General features: G+C 33.5%; 2 protein-coding genes and 1 non-coding gene across 4 annotated transcripts; 1 reads left to right on the forward strand and 2 right to left on the reverse strand.

Moving 5' to 3' along the window:
- Positions 1-891: 891 nt before the first annotated feature.
- Positions 892-10,911, reverse strand: LOC145586482 (CLP protease regulatory subunit CLPX1, mitochondrial-like). 2 transcript variants are annotated; one of them, XM_081643326.1, is made up of 15 exons: positions 9,949-10,911; positions 9,310-9,368; positions 9,038-9,129; positions 8,851-8,930; positions 7,561-7,611; positions 6,417-6,491; positions 6,252-6,329; positions 5,572-5,628; positions 3,884-3,954; positions 3,686-3,785; positions 3,410-3,514; positions 2,349-2,411; positions 1,955-2,077; positions 1,664-1,863; positions 892-1,400 (listed from the first exon to the last, which is right to left on the reverse strand). In XM_081643326.1, exons 1-14 carry the CDS (start codon positions 10,762-10,764, stop codon positions 1,705-1,707), a joined length of 1,929 nt encoding a protein of 642 aa, XP_081499452.1. In that variant the 5' UTR covers positions 10,765-10,911; the 3' UTR covers positions 892-1,400; positions 1,664-1,704. The 2 variants fall into 2 exon arrangements, with proteins under 2 accessions (XP_081499452.1, XP_081499451.1); XM_081643325.1 differs by lacking the exon at positions 892-1,400 and having other exon boundaries at positions 1,416-1,863.
- A 659-nt stretch (positions 10,912-11,570) lies between these two features.
- On the reverse strand, positions 11,571-11,700 carry LOC145587173 (small nucleolar RNA ceN39). The gene has a single exon (XR_014101198.1). It is a non-coding gene; the product is annotated as a small nucleolar RNA ceN39 (small nucleolar RNA).
- A 1,917-nt stretch (positions 11,701-13,617) lies between these two features.
- Positions 13,618-16,393, forward strand: LOC145585263 (DNA repair RAD52-like protein 1, mitochondrial). Its single transcript, XM_081641976.1, has 4 exons — positions 13,618-14,078; positions 14,625-14,662; positions 14,756-14,850; positions 15,962-16,393. The coding sequence occupies exons 1-4, from the start codon at positions 13,744-13,746 to the stop codon at positions 16,103-16,105; spliced, it is 612 nt and encodes a 203-aa protein (XP_081498102.1). The 5' UTR covers positions 13,618-13,743; the 3' UTR covers positions 16,106-16,393.
- The last annotated feature ends 4,899 nt before the right edge of the window (positions 16,394-21,292 follow it).

Here is a 21,292-nt window from a genome sequence, read left to right on the forward strand (position 1 = left end):
TTCTTGACTCCATGTTGATTTGTATGATTTAATTTTGTTTATTGCTAATAATATGTATAAAATACAGTTGAGTTCATTTTAAAATTACTAATTTATAAGCATCTAATTATAGTATATGATTTTATTGTCATTTCATTTACCTTTTTTTCGTTTTCTCATTCAATAATTGATTGGATTAATGTACGTATATGATTGAATGAATTCTGCGTCTGACCCATCTATCTCACGTATATTAAAGTCAGTCCATTTATGAACTTGATGCATGTCAGGGAAGGGAATGGAGCTAAACTTCCCACATGCACTTGTAGAGGTAACCAAACTTAGAACCTAAATACTTAAAAGCTCAAGCTCCCACCATTAAACCAAATTATGCTTGATGCCTTGCCCAACTTAAACTACCATGCCAACTTTTCGAGAAGACAACTTTCAATCATACTAGTACCAAAGTTAATGAAGTATTATTAACTAAAGTCAAATATTAAATTAATATACCAAAAATATAAAAACACAACAAATTCTCACAAATGTTAAATGTAACTTTTGAGTTATTATGCTTTACTTGACATGAGAACTAGGAAGTAAGATCTTTGCGTGTAACTCAATAAGCGCACTTCATTAAAGCACTTCATTAAAAATTTAGAACAAATGAATTCTTCATTCCTTCCTTTTATTTTGGGTCCCATTTGCCACTAAAGAAATTAGAAACAAAGAATTGTCGAAAAAGATAAAAGTTTCTTATTGACCATGAAAAAAAAATATGTAAAGTACAGTGTAAAGTGCAGAAATCTGGAATATTTTGATATTATTATGAAGTTATAAACAGTAATGCTTACAATTGGTTGTCAAAAAAAATGATTACAAAAAGGTAACAAGATACAATTGATCCTAAGAAATTGAAAATCTAAAGAAAAAACTGCCCGTTTACAAACTTCACTGCTAGAAAATGAATCAGTTTAGTGTATAATACAAAATGTTAAATATGAATCAGTTTAGTGTATACTACAAATGTTAGATTTGAACCTGATCACCAATATCATATGGTGAGGCGACTAGTATACACTATACATGAACTTCCATTTCCTATCTGTATTCCTTGGTAATGAATAAGAGTGAGAGGAGAATAATATCTATAACAGTACAACGACCACATCCTAACATGTGATCCTTAATTGGCAAGATCTACCTGATCTAGGAAGATCAAGGTACAGGGTAAAGACTGAAAACTCTACAAGCAAGATCAGTAAAGAGAAGCTAACAATTGTGAAAAAGAATACGACAGTATGACAAACTCTAGGATTGGCTGCTTCTACAAACCCCATCCTATATTATACGCTAACACCTGTCTGAATAATCCCTCTTTTACCCCTTTGCAACTCTTTGATCACCGATTCAGCACTTTCCTGCGGAAAAAACAAATGGGCATAAGTCAGTTGACAGATAAACATTCTGTCCATCAGACACAGTAATGGCAGAAACAAAATGATAGGACCCTTAATCATTGCTATGATTTGCATTCTACAACTACCTACTAAGGCTCTGTTCTATTTTAGTAAAAACAATCAAACTTCAGCAAGAATAGGTTTTTAACAAAAAAATCAAACTTCAGCAAACAAGTTCAATTCAGCAAAAGTAGGTCCAGTAAGTACAGTTGAAAGAACAGAACCTTAGATGGTTATGAGCAGCAACAACGCTACAAAAGCTGAATTAACATACTCCATCATCAACGAAAGCAAGATGGTGTTGCAATGCACCATCTCCACGAAAAATTTTGGCCCCACATCCAGGAGAATTAACAGAGCCCACAGACTCTTCATCAACAACAACAGCAACTACCTCATCATTTCCCAACTTCATATCTGGGATCTGCAGATGAGCACACGCCTTCATATAAGTATTATAAATATCAGGTTATTACAGTTTTCGATAGCCACATATGTTAACAGGAACCACATACCTCATACATAGCCTCTGTTAATACACTTTCCAGTTGGGATCTTAAACCCCTTGCACCAGTGTTCTTGACCATTGATTTCTTGGCAATTAATCTCAGAGCCCCTTCTGTAAAGTGAAGATTCACCTAAGTATTGAAATAAAAGATGTTCACAAATCAATTAACGGAAGAATTGCTATATGTGTGGCAAAATAAAGATATGCACCTAAGTATCTCAGAGCCATGATTTCGAATTACTATATGTGTAGCAAGATAACATACTTCCAAGTATGCGCAAATCATAAGAGAAATTAATATAATATGCAAAATATAGCAATCATTCATGATAAGAAATTCTTGTAGCTCAAAAGCTGAAGAGGGGGAGGATGGTAACAAAGATAAGTGCCTAAAATCTTACATTGTTCATAATAAACAATTTCTTATACTGCTTCCCAAGAGCATTCCTTGGTTCAGTAAGGACCTGCAGAGACAATTTAGATCAGCAAATGAACAGCTACTAGAATTAGATTTTCATAGACAAAGATAGCAAACCAACAACCCCAGTGCACACATGAGCCTGCAAAACTGGACCTTTTACACATATACACATGAGGAATCATCATCCAACCTACAGAAACAATATAAGCACGTACAACTAAGGCTCTGTCTGATTGGGAAAAGAAGGGTTGTGGGGGGGGGGGGGGGGGGGGGGGAGAGGGGGAAGAAAAGTATCACATAAGCTATCTAAAGACATATCTTGCATGAAGTTGGCATCATAGAAAAAAGAGAAAAAAGGTTGGCTTGATGAAATGTGGAAGATGGTTTTACTGACAATTTGGTGGTAAATTTGGAAACAAAGAAACCACTGAATTTTGAGGGAAAAGCCTCCCCTCATCAAAGTTTCATGATAGCTTGAGCACATGATTAATATTCCTTAACCCTCCTTAAGTACATGGATGATACACCCTTGGTGTCTTTCTATACATCTCTGCTACTTATCATTAGTATACGGATGAAATACAATACTTTCTACCAATCAAGCCAAGATTGACTGATTACACACAAGGTAAAAAGTAAACACTTCCTCCCAATCAAATAGAAACTGAGACATATTCTCAAAAGAAAATTATATCCACTTCCAATCTTCAATGCATAAATAGACAGGTAGAACAATTAAACATCATAGATAACATCTAGTCAATATGACAGGATCCCAAAGGCCTACACACAAACTAGACATACAAATGTACTGAGGCTTACCTAAATACCCAACATGTAATATAAAGGCCAAATGCTACAACTTTGAAAAGGAAGAGGGAAAACAACAGTTGAAACTTTGAACATTAGTTCGGTTAACTTTAGCTCATACGCAAGGAAAGATCCTATATTCACAATCAATTGAGTTATCTTTGTATGTAGAAGCAATTATTCACCATAATAACATCAACATATGTTATCAAAACTCATAAGGCACGTTACCTGCATTAGTTGGTCCTCAGTCAATGATGATAGACTGACCAAAATTGGGAAGCGGCCGATGAATTCCGGAATGAGACCATAGGCAATAAGATCAGTACTTTCTACCTGAAAGTAAGAAGATTATTTAAAAACTTAATATCTAAATAAAGGCAAGTCCAAACCAAAAGAAACTAAAAAATGATTAAGGCAGACAGCTTATAAGTTAAAGTTTCACATATTTGTGCAATAGTAAAAGAGAATTAAATCTTTGCAATGTAACAGGGAGTGGTTTCTCACAGTCTTAAGTAAAGCTGAAGTCACCACAGCACTAGCCACTCCAGCAGTTCTCAAGTTTTCGCGGACGGGTGCACCAAAACCAATTGAAGAATCTTGTCGTCTGGCAGTAATCAAGTTTTAATAAAGATATAAAACAAGAAGGAAAAAAATAACATATCAAATGATCTCCTTCTGGCAATCTATTCCCTTTTATATTACCTCTCCGAAATTGTTTTCTCCAAATCAGCAAAGGCACCACCGCAGATGAAAAGAATATCTCTAGTGTCAATCTGCAAGGGGCATGCTGAAGTTTAAAAGGGCATTCAAAGAACTAGATGATTTTTAGTATAGCAATTAGCAGTAGCCTGAATCCAGATCACTGTGAAACCCAAGGGAAGGGGTTGGACAGTGGAAACAGAGAGACATTCAATCATTCATCATTTACTATACAGAAAATACAAGAAGCATGACACAAAACATAACGGGGGCATGGCAGTTTATTAAGTTTTTACAGTCTTGTCATTACACACTTATCCTGAGAAGTAAACCTGAGAAAAGCTGCTTGGACCCAAAGCCAATACTAGGATTATGAACAAAGTTAAAAAACTTCTGCAACCAGAAATCCAGGATCACCCAATCCAGAGTAAACAGTAAACTAAAGAATTCAGGGGTTATAGTCAAGGATAAAATGAGGCAACAGCAATGCTAATGACCAGAAACTTTTTATTAAACAATGCTCATGGTTGAGCATATATGAAACATGCATGCGTGATCTTTAATGCAAAATGAACCCAATAAAACTCGAAGTACCTAACAGACTGTAAATCACGCCATCTTTCAGGTCATATTCACTTCTTATTTATAACCTCCATTCTTGCCATAATCAGAGATAATATGGCAAGACTCGCCCCCAAGAAGTTACTAAAATCATGGACATGGATAATTTGGAAATTTATGCTTTATATAGTTGACACAATCACATAAGAGGGATCCATATTCTTTTAAGTCAATAAGATCTGCGTGTACATACTCTGGCATGTACAGGTGTCTTGAACCACAACACTGATTCAAAGGGAATTAATATTCTCACTTATGTATTTATTGAAGCAAACTATTTACTACATGATTAAAGAGCCAGCAAGCATGAAACTTCTAAAGCTAATAGAATCCTGTTTTCATAATTTGCAAGGTATATTATTTTCAAATACAGCAACAGTGATAATTGAATGCCTGATTTTCAGTCTTTCCTCTACTAGGATCACATTTATATTTTGCAAAAGTGAGCCCCTACCCCCGCCAAAAGATAAAACCAGAAAAAGGAAAAGAGATTTGACAGGTTGATGAGAAAGTTTTATATACTGACTAATCAATTCAAGCATACAAAACTAATTCAGTAAAAGGAAGATTAATGTACCATACTTCGTACATATGAAACTATGCTATGGTCCTAAATTGTTAATTCTCTACCTAAACAATACACCTCAAACCTGAATCTTTCATCAGCTCCTTCCCTCTTTCCACTGTACTACTACGGCTCAGCTATTAAGGAGCCTACAGCAGCTTCAGCAGATAAACTGAAAGTTAGTTCAAAATCCTTGATAAGACAAAAGTATTTTCATTCCAAGTCCCAAAAATCGTACCTTGAAGTTGGCTTGACCAGGTTCCCCCCCCCCCCCCCCCCCCTCTTAATAGAGTTTTATTTCACATTTGATGTGTTGACTAATGTCTTTTCTGCTATGTTGGTCCTTTATTCGTACCCTTGAAAACAATCACAAGCTATGGAAACTATTCTCGCACACAAGTGATACAGCCACTCTCCCAAAGCCTTCCCCCACCCCAGTATCATTGAAATTGTGTGAAAAGTAAACATTTAATGGAAGATAATTCGATTGTAAGTACGAAAGTACCTGAACAGGGTCTCCACAAAAAGGCTTTTTTCCTCCCTTTTCAGGAACAGTCACAATCTGACAAAGAGTTAAATACTTAAATGCCACAAACATCAATTGCAATGCCACACAGAATAGAAAAAAATGCAAACAGTATTTAAAAATAAAAGGTTAGGCTCTCTTCTTCCCTTTTTAACTCAAACCCAATGGTGTCTTTTTGAACGATATAAGAAACAACTAACCACTGTATAAATAGCAAGACCATTACATCAATCCTTCACTTACAAACAACCTTATATTTTATCATGTATATCGAGGCTCCGAGTGCTCAATAAATCATTAAGTCCCTCTCCTTTTCAAAAAAATAGCTATCTTTCCCCTAATGTCTCTTCATCCCATCAAACCTTTTCCTTCTCCATCTTGTCAATCTAAAATTTATTTTACAATTCAAAATTAAGTTAAAGTCAATAATTGAGTCTTTTTTCCATTTCTCTCTCAATCCATACCTGCACCTTTTTATCTTTTACCCTATAAATCCACTTCCAAAATTCGTTAACGTTTATCATCTAGTGTTTGTAATTGTGCCAAAACCAAGTGTTAGATTATCATAGGACCGGAGTTTAGAAACTATAGATAGATGTTATAACTGTCATAGCACAATAATAAAATAACAAGTGATTAACATGGAACAAATCACTTACAGTCCCTTCGAGGATCTTCAACAAGGCTTGCTGAACACCTTCACCAGACACATCTCTACTAACATTCATGCTATCAGCCTGTATATCACCAACTTCACTTTTATAAAAAATTAGAGCATGAAACCATAGAAATATCAGAGCATTTCTTTACGGAAATCAAATAACCTTTTTAGTTATCTTATCAATCTCATCAATGTAGACTATTCCTTGCTGAGCAGCTTGAACATTGAGATCTGCAGCCTGAGCATTTTAAAATTTATGTTTACATATCATATAAGAGTTTTTATAACAATGGTTAAAAGACTAATGAAATTTGATGAACCAGCACAAAGTTTCAAACAGATGAATCAGCACAAAGTTACAAACAGATAATGAAGGAGTAAGCCTTATATATAACACAAATATTAAGCCTTAGTAGTACAGATTCAATGGGAATACATTAAAGTATTAAACAAGAAACTTGATTTGCAATGGAACAGCTGCATGTAGCTGCAAAACATGCATAATTTTACATAAATTGAGAAGTTAATCATTTTAATGTGAACATAAGATAGATAATTTCCTATCATATCATAGCTTCTCTACCAGTTGACAATTAGCTTTTGCTTTCAAACTTTACCCCATCACAAAATTACTCCTCAATCTTTCTAGACTGGCAAGAATTTCTTGATGGAAATCCAAAAACCTCCTAACCCAGCAACACTCATACAATAATGGTTGGTCTAGCAAATCTTTAGTGTTTACACTTCCATTGTGCATGTCCAAACCATGAGCACTCCTCACAAAGAGTAGAAAATCCTTTAGTTTACTCAAGCACAACCTCACTTGTACAAATTAACAATTTTTAAACACTTCCATAAAAAAATGACATCTTTAAAGTCTTTCACCAAGAAGGCAAAACCAGTAATGACATTGAAGTAGTCTAAGCACTAAGAAATGAAATTTCATAAATATCAAATCGAGCACTCTCAGCACTTTTGCAGGCAGAACTGACCTTACTCATATTACCATAAATTGGCTTCAACCCAGCCCATACCATGAACTAGCAACTCAAAAAGTTGAAGAATAAAAGTAAAGAAGCACAAGTACAGTGATCCCATTGTCTTAAACTAATGGGAGTCCATAAGCTCTGCCTAGGGTAATTTTAAGTTCATGCACCATCACCACCACCCCAAAAAAAAACACCCCTTTATCCAAAGAAAAAATTTAAAATCAATGCACATAATTCTGCAAGTAATTGAAGTGAAACAAAATAAGCCAATAAATGAAAGAATCACTGAACTTCAATATTGTGGCAACCTAGCCATACCATAAGCAACTTGTATAATATTGCTTCGACATCTTCTCCAACATAGCCAGCCTGCAAAGAAAGGAATCACACATTATAGGACCCTGAAAGAGGCTAGACTGCTAGAGAATCCAAGACAATAAAAATTACAAAAGGTATTACAAACTCAGTTTTATAAAGCACACGGAGCTAAAGGCAAAAAAAAAAATTGGATTTGAATATCTATGAACTATGATTGTTTAAGTTTGGAAGTTAGAACTCAACCGAAATGAGGGTTTAACTATGTCACCCATCAGCCTATCACCCTTCTGGACAAGAGTGAATTGACAAGCATTTGGGATAAGAATAGATTTAAATATATATGAGCTATAATTGTTTAAGTTTGGGCAAGATGTTCCCTATAAACCCCTAGAGTACCAAGCCTTGGGATAAGAATGCTGCCAAGAGGCTTGAGCTGAACATCATAATACGCTCATGAGGATAAAGTATATGGGATTCAAATTCCAACGCCAATTTGGAAGTCAAGACTCCATATACTATATAGTGTCCCCCCCCCCCCCCCCCCCCCCGGCACTAGTAACTAGTTCCCCAATTCAAATTATATTTACATAGTAAGGATATGGATGAACTCCCTCCGTCCCATATTGTAACATTTGTATTGCTTTTTGGGTGCCTCAAAATGATGTGCCTCTTTGGAATCTTTCCTCTATAATCATACTTCTTTTACCAAATTGCCCTCATAACGCTAATTTTTGTCCCAAATTTTTCCTCATTTCACTTTAAAAATTTGAGCCGAAATGTATTAATTATCCATTGAAAACAAATTTTTTACATTTCAACACTTATCCATGATTAACTGTGCAGCGTGCTGTTATTATTTTCCTTGAAAACAGTTTAAAGAGTTAAATTAATATAATTGTTGCACTTTTATAAATTTTTTGATTAATTTTTCAATAATATACTCTAATACTCCTCTTTTCTTGATACCCCTGAAAAATGAGAAATGGTTACTACTTTGTATAAAAAAAGACAGAGGGAGTAATAAATTGGGAGGAAACAAACAGGAGTACTAAAAGAGTAAGCATCAGTGAGGTATCTTTTTTCTTTTTTGGTGGACTTCTACTTTTTCTTTTACCTATGTTATTCATACCCTTATTCAATATAATCTTTACCTCAAGTTCCAATGTTGAAGTTTAACATTCTGATATGAAATTAGGAACATGATATTTTTTTTGGACCCAAAGTATGCCAAATTGTAGTAAAATGGTCACAACTTAAACCCCTATAATGAACTAAGGAGAGAAATCTTGCCTGTGTCAAGGCTGTTGCATCTGCAACAACGAAGGGCACATTTACAAAACGAGCAAGTGTCTTTGCAAGAAGTGTCTTTCCTGTTTTGTATTTGGCAACCAACAAATTTAGGTTTAACATATATATTACTTAAAATTGCCAAGAAAAACATTGTTTACAATAATAGAAAGGAATCAGAAATCATTACCAGAACCAGTTGGGCCCATCAATATGACATTACTCTTCTCTAACTCTACATCGTCATCCTCTGACCCCATAACATGTAATTGCACTTCTGATCTAGTATCAAAATCATATAAGCACAAAACGGCACACAATAACCAGCAACAGATAGCTTAAGAAAAATGGAATTGCTATAACTTCAAAACTTGCTGATCAGAGCATGTGCTGTTGCACTCTTGAAAAGAAACGCAAATATGATAAGGAGCAGCAAAAAAGGGGATGGTTTTCAGGACAAACCCTTTCATCGAAGCATGTTGAATCCTTTTATAATGATTATGGACAGCCACAGAAAGGACCTGCAAAATGGGAACTACTAAAACAAGTATCCAACTATTTAAAACCATAGAATCTTCTTCAAGAAATGGAGAAAAATTATCACTAGTACACATAGGTCTACAAGGATGAAAAGGGTCAAATGACAACAATGTTTCTACAATTACTACAGACCTACGGTTGCCTATTCTGCTACACCCTAAGCAAGATTCTTGTTTCAAGCGCTAGGTCAATGGTGTGATATAGTATGGTGCAATTTTAACCGTATAGGTCTTGCACACTTACCTTAACTGGTTGTCAGAAACTAATAGCACAAGCGCCATTTAAAGTAAACTTCATATGGTGTGCAGTGTACTGATTGTTCTTCCTCCAACCTTACAGTTTTAACTACATCCCATTAATCACTATGTCAATTGTCAAAGGAAAGTGTGCAAAATGATGTAATCGTAGTTAACAAGGTTAACAAAATACTAGTTCCTACAAACAAGTAATAATTTTTTCTAAGCTACAAAGCCAAATAAAATAAACTCAAATAGACAACTATCAACCCAAAACAGCAGGAATTCAAAAACTAAATCAATAAGTTCATAGTTAAGAGTAAACCTTTTTGGCATGGTGTTGTCCAATGACAAACTTATCCAATCCCTTGCAAATTTCCTTTGGTGTAGGCAAATTCTTCCCTAAATATGCTCCTCCCCAACCAGTTTGATCACTCTCATTTCGCCGATCTTTCCCCTTTCCACCACGACGACCATGACCATGACCACGACCCCTAGAATAATGAACCCCCATTATGTACGGCGGAGTTGGTGGATTGTGAATCATCATCTCATTTCCAACATTCAAAGGCGATTCGCCACTACTCCCGCCACCACCACCACCACCAATATATGAATTCTTCATAGCCTCCCAATATTTCAAGGAAATCCTAAAATCTTCATTATTCTTAAATTTCTCGTCGTTATCATTAGCATTATCACTATTGATTACACTGTTATTAGCATTATTTCTACCATTCTCATAGCTCCCAATCTCCAGAAAACTCCCATGAACAGGATCCATTTCATGGGGACGAAAATAAAATTCAGATTTACAATTAGGACAAAGACAAACAGCTTGAAAATCGAATACTCCAACATTATCACCCTCAATCGACGAATTATGAACATGACTTTGATTTTGATTATTAGATAAAAATACATCTATAATCCTAGAACACCTAGGGCAATTCACCTCCGCCATAATTCTCCGACGATTAGGGAAATCGCCGCCCCAATTGCATCTCTCCTGATTTCTCGCCGGAAAGTTGATGATCGCCGGCGATTGAATCATCTTCCTCCACCGATCATCGCCGGAAAAGAGGATTCGACGCAACGCAGATTGCCCCAACAACCTTCTCCAATGGAATAAGGCAGACATTTTTGGAGCTTTGAAGAATGCAAAAATGGTAGATTTAAAGTGATGGAGGAGAGAGAAAGAGGAGAAGAAATGAGAGGAATTGGAGAAGAAGCGAAAGTGTAGGAGAAAGAGAGATGAGAAGAGTTGAGCATTTTTGTTTTCCCTCGCTTTTTTTTTTTTTTTCCTTTTGTTTCTCTCAATCGTCTGCTTTCTCCTATATAACCGCTTGCGCTTGCGCTTGCGCTTGCACTTGCACGGTTGCACCCACTTGCACCCATGAGTCCATGACCCATCGGTGTATCCCCTTTGTTTTATATAAACATGGACTATCTAATTTTTGGTCTCGAACAATGGTTAGACTTATCTGGTCTATTTAGTTTGCAAGTCTCAGATAATTCTTGATTTTCAAGAAGTATGATAGATTGATATTATAACTTAATGAACACAAGTACTAAATGCAGTACAAAATAACCTAAATGCAGAAATTATTTATTTATATGAAAATAATAATAGACTAAAATACCCTTAATTAATTTTTAGAACTCAATATCTCATTTTAACTTGAACGTAAAATTCAACTTCAAAAATTCTCCATTTTTATGATCTACATTTGCTAATCCCGCCCCACTTTGCTAATCCCATAAATTTTACATTCAATTTTCCTCCCATCTAAAGAAATTTATGTGTAATTTCATTCTTATTTTATATATAATGTTTCGTTCTTTTTTTAAAATATATATAATGTTTTGTTCTTTTTTTTTTTTTAAATCTGGGAATTACTGTTGACCCCTGGAAATCTTTTCCGGGGGGTATTGTTGACCCCTGGAAATCTTTTCCGGGGGTATTGTTGACCCCCGGAAATCTGATCCGGGGGATACCATTGACCCCCGGAAATCTGATTCGGGGGGTATTGTATACCCCCGGAAATCTTATCCAGGGGTTACCATTGACCCCCGGAAATCTGATCCGGGGGATACTGTTGACCCCCAGAAACACATCCCTACACCCTGACATTGAATAAAATCGTGTAACATCGAAATTTTACTTTGTTTGATTGTTTATCTATAAATTCATTTTGTAGGAAAAAAAAAATACAACACATAAATTTCATACCTCAAAAAAAATCGTCATACTGCATTTCATTATTGTCCATGAATTTTTATAGTATTGAATAATAAAATAGGATCGGATGATTATATTGTTAAGAGTGTAAAGGATAAATAAAAACAAGCGCAAAATTGGAATATAATCAATTTAAAAACGCAAGTACTAAATGCTGTACAAAATAACCTAAATCCAGAAATTAATTAATAATATGAAAATAATAAAATGACTAAAAATGTTGTATTGGAGACCCCCGGAATTCCTAGCCGGCGGGTACTTAAGACCCCCAGAAATTGTATAAGGGGATGCTAGAGACCTTCAAAAATCTTAGCCGTATAAGATGTAAATTTTATGTTGTTTGATTGTTCATCTATTACAACACATAATTTTCATACCTCAAAAAAATGTCGTAGTGCATATCATTATTGTCTAGGAATTTGTTTAGTATTGAATACTCCGTATTAAATAGGATATAAGATTGAATACGTTAGAATATGGTTGTAAATTAAACAGTTGGAATGATTGATTTAATTTTAATCATTTAAAAAAGTGTAAAGGATTAAGTTAAAACAAGGACAAAATTGGAATATAATTTTTTTAAAAAAATAACTTATTCTGTATTTAGGTAAAATTGTCCTGCATTTAGTACTCCCCTTAATGAAATTCCATTATCATGTTTGATTGACATTAAAGAAAATTGTTTATAGATTATACTCCGTACAATATTTAAACCCACAACTATTTGGCATCGTTTTTTGTTTTTTTTTTTTTAAACAAAAAACCAAAAACATAAAATAAGAAAAAGTTTTTTTTCACTTTTTAGTTGTCAATTTTTAAAATTGTCATGAGTTTAATAAATTTGAGTAATTTTTTATTCATTATATGACATATATCGTATAATCTTGAAAAACAAAAACCAAAAAACAGAAAAACCACAGTGGTGTCAAACGAACTCTTAAGTTTAAAAACTAAAGTATTAGCCACTAAGCTATCACCATATTATATCATGTTATGAAACTTAAATATAAATAAAGATTTCAATCATGGAATAATGCAGTAACTTGAGGCATCGGCCGAGCCTAAAAGCTAATGAAATTTTATACCAAAATAAATGTGGAAAGTTTGAGTTATTAATATAGCCCATGTAGAGGTGGGTAAAATATTTTCTATGATTTGTTGGAATTCTAAATTTCCAAGAAATTTCAACTTCTCACATTTTTACTTCTTTATTATGTTAACTAAATAATTACCGATTAATATGTATTTTTCCATAATTTAAATACAACCAAACAAAGTCTTAGTTAAGTGAACCAAACAAAGCCTAAGTTTAGTTACAAATCTTCTCATATTAGTGTAGAGCAAGCCCCAATTGATAAGTTTTTTTACAAGAAGCCCCAATTGATAAGTTTGAATAACATAATTTGTAAATCCATCGTTTTATTTTTCCTTTTTTTTAAAAAAAAAATAAAAAAAAATAAAAAAAAAAGGGAAACCGTCACACTCACCCCAATTGAACGGATGATATCTTTAATTATCAATTAGTAAAACAATATAACAATTGAATATTACTCGTTAATAAATTATTTATTGAGATGATTCCAACAAGTTTTTCATAGTTATAAGTCTCAAACATTAATCAACGTGAATTAAATTAATAGTGCAAAAAGTCAAAGCGTTTTCCTTATTAAATACAAAGTTTTTTTTTTTTTTTTTTTTTTTTTTTTAGTTTTTTTTTTTAAGTGAATCAAAAATACAAACCGCTGTCCTTTAGCTAAAACTCAGGGAAAATCCAAGTTACTTCCAACTCAAAATTCAAAAACCTAAAACCCTTATTCTTGGCAATCGAAACTTCGAAAGTATCCATTATCAACAAGGGTTTAACAAATGTAGAGAAAAATGGCGCTTTCTATGCTCAAATCCCTGAGAAAATCAATGGCATCAATCAGCTTATCATCATCATCATTTCTGAATCAGATTTCTTCAACATCATCAACCCCTTCTTTCCTCAAACCCTGCGGCTGCGGCTGTGCGCAGTTGCAGAACAAGTTATGCTACTCTAACGCAGCAAATGACGATAGAAGAAAAAGTAAAGAAGAAGAGTATGGTGAAATACCCACTGAAGGAATTAGCAGACCCATGTCTGAAATTCTCAAACAGCTCAACAAAAAAGTTCCTGATTCTCTTATTAGCGTTCGCCCTGAAAATGGGGTTTCTATCAAATATATTCCATGGTAATTTCTGCAACTTTTTTGGTTTTAATTTCACAGTTTTTGGTGCTTTTTAGATGAATTTTGGTTAATTGATGCTGGTTTTAGTCTACTAGACATGGGTATGTGTCCAAGAGCTAGACTTAGGCTTGTTCGTGTTGAGGATTTGACACGTTAAATGAAGAGTTGGAGTAATGTAGGTAATTAGTCAACTTGAAATTGATAAATTGATGCTGGTTTTAGTCTATTAGACATGGGTATGTGTCCAAGAGTTAGACTTGGCTAGTTCTTGTTGAGGATTCGGCACGGGTATTTGAGGTTAAGTGACGAGTTGGAGTAATGTAGGTGTTTGGTCAACTTGAAATTTTCTTCAAAATTATAATGCTGCTACATTTTGTTTGGTCTGTTAATGATTGTTTTTTTTTTTGTTACTGTCGGGTAATATGTCTACTTATTGGGGATTAAGATATTGTGGGGTTCTTTTTGGTGTGTTTTAGGTTTGAGTATTGATGATAATATATGAATTTTGTGCTTGATTTGCTGCTTAATTAATGTTTTGCACTATTGCAGGCATATTGTGAATCGAATTATGAACTTACATGCTCCAGGTATTCAACAAAGCATTGGTTTTGTAGTAATTTTTAGGTGAATGTTTTTTTTTCTTGAAAGCTCAGTTTTTGCCATAATATCATGGATTTCAGAATGGTCGGGCGAGGTTCGGAATATCACATACTCACCTGATGGCAAGTCTGTAACTGTTGTTTATCGCGTTACACTTCATGGGACAGATGCTGAGGTATATGTTCTTATATCTTATTAGCTCCCATGTCATTCATTGTTGGATTGTTATACTTATGATTTTGATTGGATTAGCAATGTTGGGTGCAATTTTTAGTGGGATAAAAGGTTACATACTGTTTGAATTTCCCTGGACAAATCAATTTCCTTGGAGCAATATCAATTTTTTTTTTGAGCAATATCAATTGTATAGCTCCATATTATTATAGTCATGGCTACACGATTTTTCTTTATGATTAATAATAATATGCCACAATTAATTCAAAATCATTGGAAGTATTTAATAGTTTAATACTTAAAGCTTCCATCTTTAATCGGTAACTTGTCAAAGTCTATAATGAGCTATGATGTGAAAATTTGTTTGATTTATCATGAAAAGGATGATCATGTACTTGTATATTATAATTGTAATGTAATGAAGTTGAGAAGGTTTGACCATAAAACTCTGTTGTAGCCTGTCATTTTGGAACATATGGAGTAGTGAATAACTTGTTTTACCTGAGATTGGTTACCCAACTTTCAAAATGCCCACTCATTTGGGGGAGGGAAAGATGAGACGAGAATGGGAGATGGTAATCAAACCTGTGCCCTCAGAGTCATTAGGTTGAGAGCTTACCACCAAGCTTCCTCTTGCCTCCCAAAATGGAGTAGTCAAGTAATAATATGCAGGTTGTACCAATTAGAAAAGTAACCTAGTCTTCTTCTAGACTGCATTGAGGCCATTGACATTGCTCAGTAACGAACATTCTCATGCCTCATAAATCATAATGGTGTGCGCCCCTAACTAAAGAATTGTAATTTGTGAATCGGAGTCTGACCCCACAAGGAATTTGTGTAAGTTAAAGAACAGACAAAAGTTAACCATAATTTACCTCAAAAAAAAAAAAAAAAAGCCATAATTACATTATTACATAAGCATTATGCAATCGTAATCCACTATGTTAACATTGCTAAGATACTTGGGTAATTGTAGTTTGTTCATGAATGAAATCATTTTGATGTGAAAATGTCTGTCCCAATTACTTTCATACGTAATATGTTTTTCCTTTTAAATTTTACATCTCAAGATGAAAATGGTACTGAATTAATTACCCCTCTGCATCAAAAAGATATATAGGGAATCAACAGGAACTGCTTCAGTGGAAGAGAAAGGCTATGGAGACGCCGTACAGAAGGCTGAAGGAATGGCCTTCCGTCGAGCATGTGCACGATTGGGACTTGGGCTTCATCTCTACCATGAAGATATGTCATAGTATGGTTTCATTATTGAGCATATTCAGTGGGCAGTAGCTGTTTCTTTTTGCGGTTGTAAAGGTTGCATAGCTGTAGCTTGTTCTATCTATGTGGGTGGTTTTTGACTTTTTTCCCCCTTGTGTATATGGGGCCGGAGGATAAGCTTAATTTTGAACTGCTATGCACCTTGCAAGTCATTGTATGAAGGAGATGGTGGTCGTCTGGTCGATTATTAAAGTACTGAAGAAACACGAGCCAATTAGTCATTGTCTGATTAAAGCTTGCTCTGTTATTCGTTGAAAATCTAATCCAGACCTCTTACATGCTTGTCTATTTCACTAATTAGCCTCTTTTCTTTTAATATGCTCAACTGCTCGTGCAATATATTCTTCATTTCTTCTCGTGATTTGATTTTGACATTTTGTTAATAAGTGTTTTTTTTGGTTTGGTCTTGCTGTGGTGAAGTATTGGCTAGACTAGTTTTTATGAGTAGTTATATATTGTAGCCTATGCACACACACGCTTTTATAGTGTCACATGGCAAAGGAGAACTTGGTCTCGTCATTAGACCATGAGGCGGACCATTTGGGGGGGGGGGGGTGTTGTCAAGAGTATATGCATTGATAGGGTTCGACCCTAACATTGGCACTACAGAAACACCGCCTAATTAATGTAATTTTGGGGATCAAATGACTATGTTAACCAAGACTGCTGTTATATTATCACAGATGGTTTCATATGCTCAGGGGTGCTGGATATTGTTGCCTTATTCCTAACTTAAGAATTACGACTTTTATGAGTATATTATATTTCTACAAATTTGTCTTATACTCTTGTGAGGTAGGTGCATCCAAGTATGAGATGAATCTTTTATACTACGTAATATTCTCTTCGTTTCATGATGTTAGAAATCGACTACCTCAATACTGCTAAATTGTTTCCGGATTATAGGACTATTCTTATTGTACATAAAAGCTAGAAAGGTCTCGTAGTGTGATTGTACTAACACTTTAAAGGAACGTCACTAATTTGTAATTATGGCGGTTGAATACCTCAATTTGAATACTACCTCAATATACTATACTACTGTATTAAGCATTGCCCCGAATCTACTTAGCTTTGACCTAATTCCTCCCTCTTCTTTTCTTTTTCCCATTAAGTATCATTACTTCGTAAATAGTTGGTGTGACAGAATTGTTGAGAAGTATAAGTGATAAGACCGTACATTGACTATAAGAGTGGATTGGTAGATTCTTTTTGGCAAGGGATTGGTAGATTCTTATGAGTAGTTAATTAGTTATAATTAGAATTAACCTCTGCGATGCACGATTTTAAAATAAGAATTGAATTATAGACTTTTAACACGTATTGAAAGAAAATAACTTTCTCATTTTTCCTAATTTATTTCTAATTAAATATGAATATACAATTTTCGAAAGTGCATAATTTTCATATTTAATTAAGAAATTTCAATTAAATTATATTATTAACTATTGTTAACGTCTCGTAAATAACTAAATAGCATAATATGTGTAGAAAACCCAAAATTTAAAATTTTAAAATTCAAATGGAATATATTTTCAAAGCTATGTTAAATAGGGTAGCTTAAAAAGGAAAAAAAAAATGACACCATTCTTGCATTTTGGAGGGAAAAAATTAAATAAAAAAGTGACACATAGGCAATGATGACATTAGCGGTCGTTATTTTAGCATATACTAGATTAGTACTCGTGCAATGCACGATTTAAGAATTTAAAAGATATTATTATTATTATTAATTAATTAATTAATGATTTTGCAACAAATCATTTGAAAGAGTTCTTTTAGGAAGAAAGTGTTTATTAGTGCGTTTTTAATAATTGATACTCATACTTTTATTTATTTTTTTAAAAAATAATCTGCCTAATATTTGAATTTATTTGTTGGAAAGATAAAAAATTGAAAAAAAAAATGATTGAAAAAAAAAAGATGATGTCATAATCAATTTTGGAGGGAAATTTTTTAATTAAAAAATGACATGTGTACAAAGATGATGTCAGCGGTTTTAATTTAGTAATAGTTATAGATATAGGTACGAAATATGAGACAAATTGAAAAGATTAACCCAAAAGAATAGGAGAGTAAGGGTCTGTTTTCTTTAGCTTAATTTCAGTTAAGTTTAGTTCAATTCCTAATTTTCTTCTTTTTTGTTTCTATTTATACCGTTACTCGTTTAGAACCCGTGCTTGTGCTATGCATGGTTGTACAGTATAAAATCATTATTGTTAGTAGAAAAAACATGAAAAATGGATAAAAAACATTATATTGTGATATTTTACTGTACAAGTAATGTGAGAAGGAAGAAGTATGGAGTAATAATATTTTAGTAATACCAAAGCATTCTCTTAGTCTTAATTAAGTAGTATTATATAGTATTATGTACAGAGTAACATTTTTTATTCTTTGCTACTTCGCTTTTTAATTTTATTTAAGTTATTATGGTAATGTATCATTCCCTTCCCTAATTATAAGGCTAAAACATAACAAACTTTTTAGCGGGAAATTTTTTTATGAGATAATGACACGTGTACTTTAGCCATAATTATGGGTATTACTTTAGTATATACTTTGTAGTATAAATTGTTGATTTTATACTGTTATTTTTTATTTTATACTATTATTATTCCTAGGGCTGTACAGAGTGTGGTTTAGACCGCACCAAACCGCAATTTTGCGGTTTGAAATTTGCCATTTGGTTTTTATTTTTTCCAAACCGTATTATTGCGATTTGGTTTGGGTTTCCAAAAAATATAACCAAACCTAACCGCAATTTTACGGTTTGTGGTTTAAACCACAAAACTGCAAACCGCAAATATAAACCGCATTTTTATACGAAGTATAATACATTGATATTTCATATGGTAGAAACATAAGATTTTCTCTTGTAAAAAAAAATATTTCTCTTTTATTTTTATAAATGTTAAAATAATAAACTAGGGTTTATCACTCAACTGATCACCTTACTCTCTCTTCTAATTTGTTGCCTCCATTCCTCTAAACCTCCAACCCTCCAACCCTCCATGCGTCTACAGCCTCCAGCCCTCCGTTACTAGAAGTTTGAAGTTACAAATCCACAAGATCCACTTTCTCTTTCTTCTCATTGATATATTTTTTATTTCTTTGCTACTTTTTAGTGGGTATGCTTAATTATTTGGTGTTAATTTGTTGTAAGAATGAGAAGTTACAAATTTCTCTTGTTTTATTTTGGGGAAAATTAAAATTTTCCAACGAAGTATAGAATTTGGGGTTTTTTAGGGAATAATTTAGTGGATATGCTTAATTGTATGTTCGATGGTTTGTAGTTTAATTTGTTGTACGAATTTTCAATTACTCCCTCCGTTATAAATACTTGCCCCGCTTTTTTTTTTCGGCCGTTTTTAAATACTTGCTCCCTTTCCTTATTTATAAAGCTTTTACAATATTTAATTAATTTCTCTCACCAAGTGGACCTAACAATATTAATTCCATATTCTCTCTCCTTCAATTCTCTCCACTACTTTTGTATTTTTACAATTTTTTAAATCCTTCCATCAACCTCACTACCTCCATATTTTACTACTTTCTCCAATTTCTCCTAAAATTCCGCGCATGGAGAAATGGAGTAAGTATTTAAAAATGGAGGGAGTATATGTTAGATTCTCAACTTATTAGTTTAATTATATGTCAGATTATCAATTAATTAGTTCAATTAATAGTATGTTTATACCCTTTTTCGATTAGATTTTGTATAATCATAACCGTTTGTTTTACTTTCAAACGCTTTTGAAATTAGTTGTGTACCTGTGGTAGTATATTCTCAAATTTTGAGTGTTTGATTGTAAAAGTATAAGTTGAAAGCTGTATTCATTGTTGATTGTTGTTTGTTATTGTAGCTGATAAGTTGCTATCAGTTAAATGAATTTGAGGAGGTGTTTTTTTTTTCTTTGAAAAATTGCGGTTAAACCACAAATCGGACCACACCAAACGTTAAGAATGCGGTTTGGGAAAAATCGAAACCGCATAATTGCGGTTTGGTGCAGTTTTACCCCCAAACTGCACCAAACCAAACCTTGTACATCCCTAATTATTCCACCAGATTTTCAATGGAAAAAGAGAAAAAGTGGAAAGAGCATATATATATTTTTTAATTGTATTGTTATTATTGATTTTATAATGTTATTATTGATTTTATATTGTTTTTGCCCCTTGCATGGTCTATACCTAGTAGCGGCCCATCGTCACGGGAGAATATAGAGTAGAGTATTCAATTTTGACTAGAATTTGCATCTCCCTTTCCTACTCACGTACTCTCCTCTTCCACTACTTATTTTTTCTCTTCTATTTCCCTGTAAACCACCAACCCCCCACCATGGCCAACCTTGGTGACCAACGTTGACTGCCTGACCACCACTTGGACAATTTTTTATCAATTGACACATTTTGATTTAGGGTCTGTTTTTTTCAGCTTAATTTCAGTTCAGCTCCAATCAATTTAGTTCATTTCAGTTCCTAATTTCTTTCTCTCATAAACAATTTATTTCAGCTCTATTTAGTTCAGTTATTTTCAGTAAATCAGAACAGATCCTTATACGAAATAAAAAATGATGGAAGAAAAATGTTTAGTTGAGGATCCCATGTCAAAGGATAGGAACTTAGGAAGAAAGAGAATGACAAAAGGATAGTTAGTAGTGGGGCTTACATCATATGGGTAAATGACAACTATTTAGATACACAGAGTGTACGTAATGTGATCCTCCCTCTGATCCATAATACATAGAGTTAGATAGGGTACATAATGGGACAATCTTTGGTAGGATAGTTGAAAGGAGAAAAAATAAAGAACCATTGGGGGTATATTGTTAAATACTACAAAGTATATACATGTTTCAATGTAAAAATTCCCGATCAAAGGGAGTATCTTGTAAAATACTACAAAGTACGTTTTGATAAAATTTAAAATATAAACTTTCTACTGTTATTGAATATTCATAATTAATAAAATAACAGATAATTTAATACATTGACAAATAATTAGACCAAGCTCTGCTCTCGATTTCATGTGATTCTAGAGTTGATTCTCATCACCTGCTCCATGTGGCTATCTAAACACCAAAAAAAAAGAAAAAAAAATAATTAGACCAGATTAGATCTTTTCATTTAGATTTATTTATTGTTGAATAACTTTATGT

Source organism: Chenopodium album, chromosome 16, assembly GCF_948465745.1.
Source record: "Chenopodium album chromosome 16, dcCheAlbu1.1, whole genome shotgun sequence".
Lineage (NCBI taxonomy): Eukaryota > Viridiplantae > Streptophyta > Magnoliopsida > Caryophyllales > Amaranthaceae > Chenopodium > Chenopodium album.

Excerpts from the sequence above, each read along its gene's own strand:
- LOC145586482 (XM_081643326.1), bottom strand. The coding sequence starts at position 10,764 with ATGTCTGCCTTATTCCATTGGAGAAGGTTGTTGGGGCAATCTGCGTTG. Across the intron at positions 3,955-5,571 it reads TTTGTGGAGACCCTGTTCAG|ATTGACACTAGAGATATTCT; the intron begins GTACTTTCGTAC and ends TGCCCCTTGCAG. Across the intron at positions 2,412-3,409 it reads CTGAGGACCAACTAATGCAG|GTCCTTACTGAACCAAGGAA; the intron begins GTAACGTGCCTT and ends TTGTCTCTGCAG.
- LOC145585263 (XM_081641976.1), top strand. The coding sequence starts at position 13,744 with ATGGCGCTTTCTATGCTCAAATCCCTGAGAAAATCAATGGCATCAATC. Across the intron at positions 14,079-14,624 it reads TCTATCAAATATATTCCATG|GCATATTGTGAATCGAATTA; the intron begins GTAATTTCTGCA and ends GCACTATTGCAG. Across the intron at positions 14,851-15,961 it reads TTCATGGGACAGATGCTGAG|ATATATAGGGAATCAACAGG; the intron begins GTATATGTTCTT and ends TGCATCAAAAAG.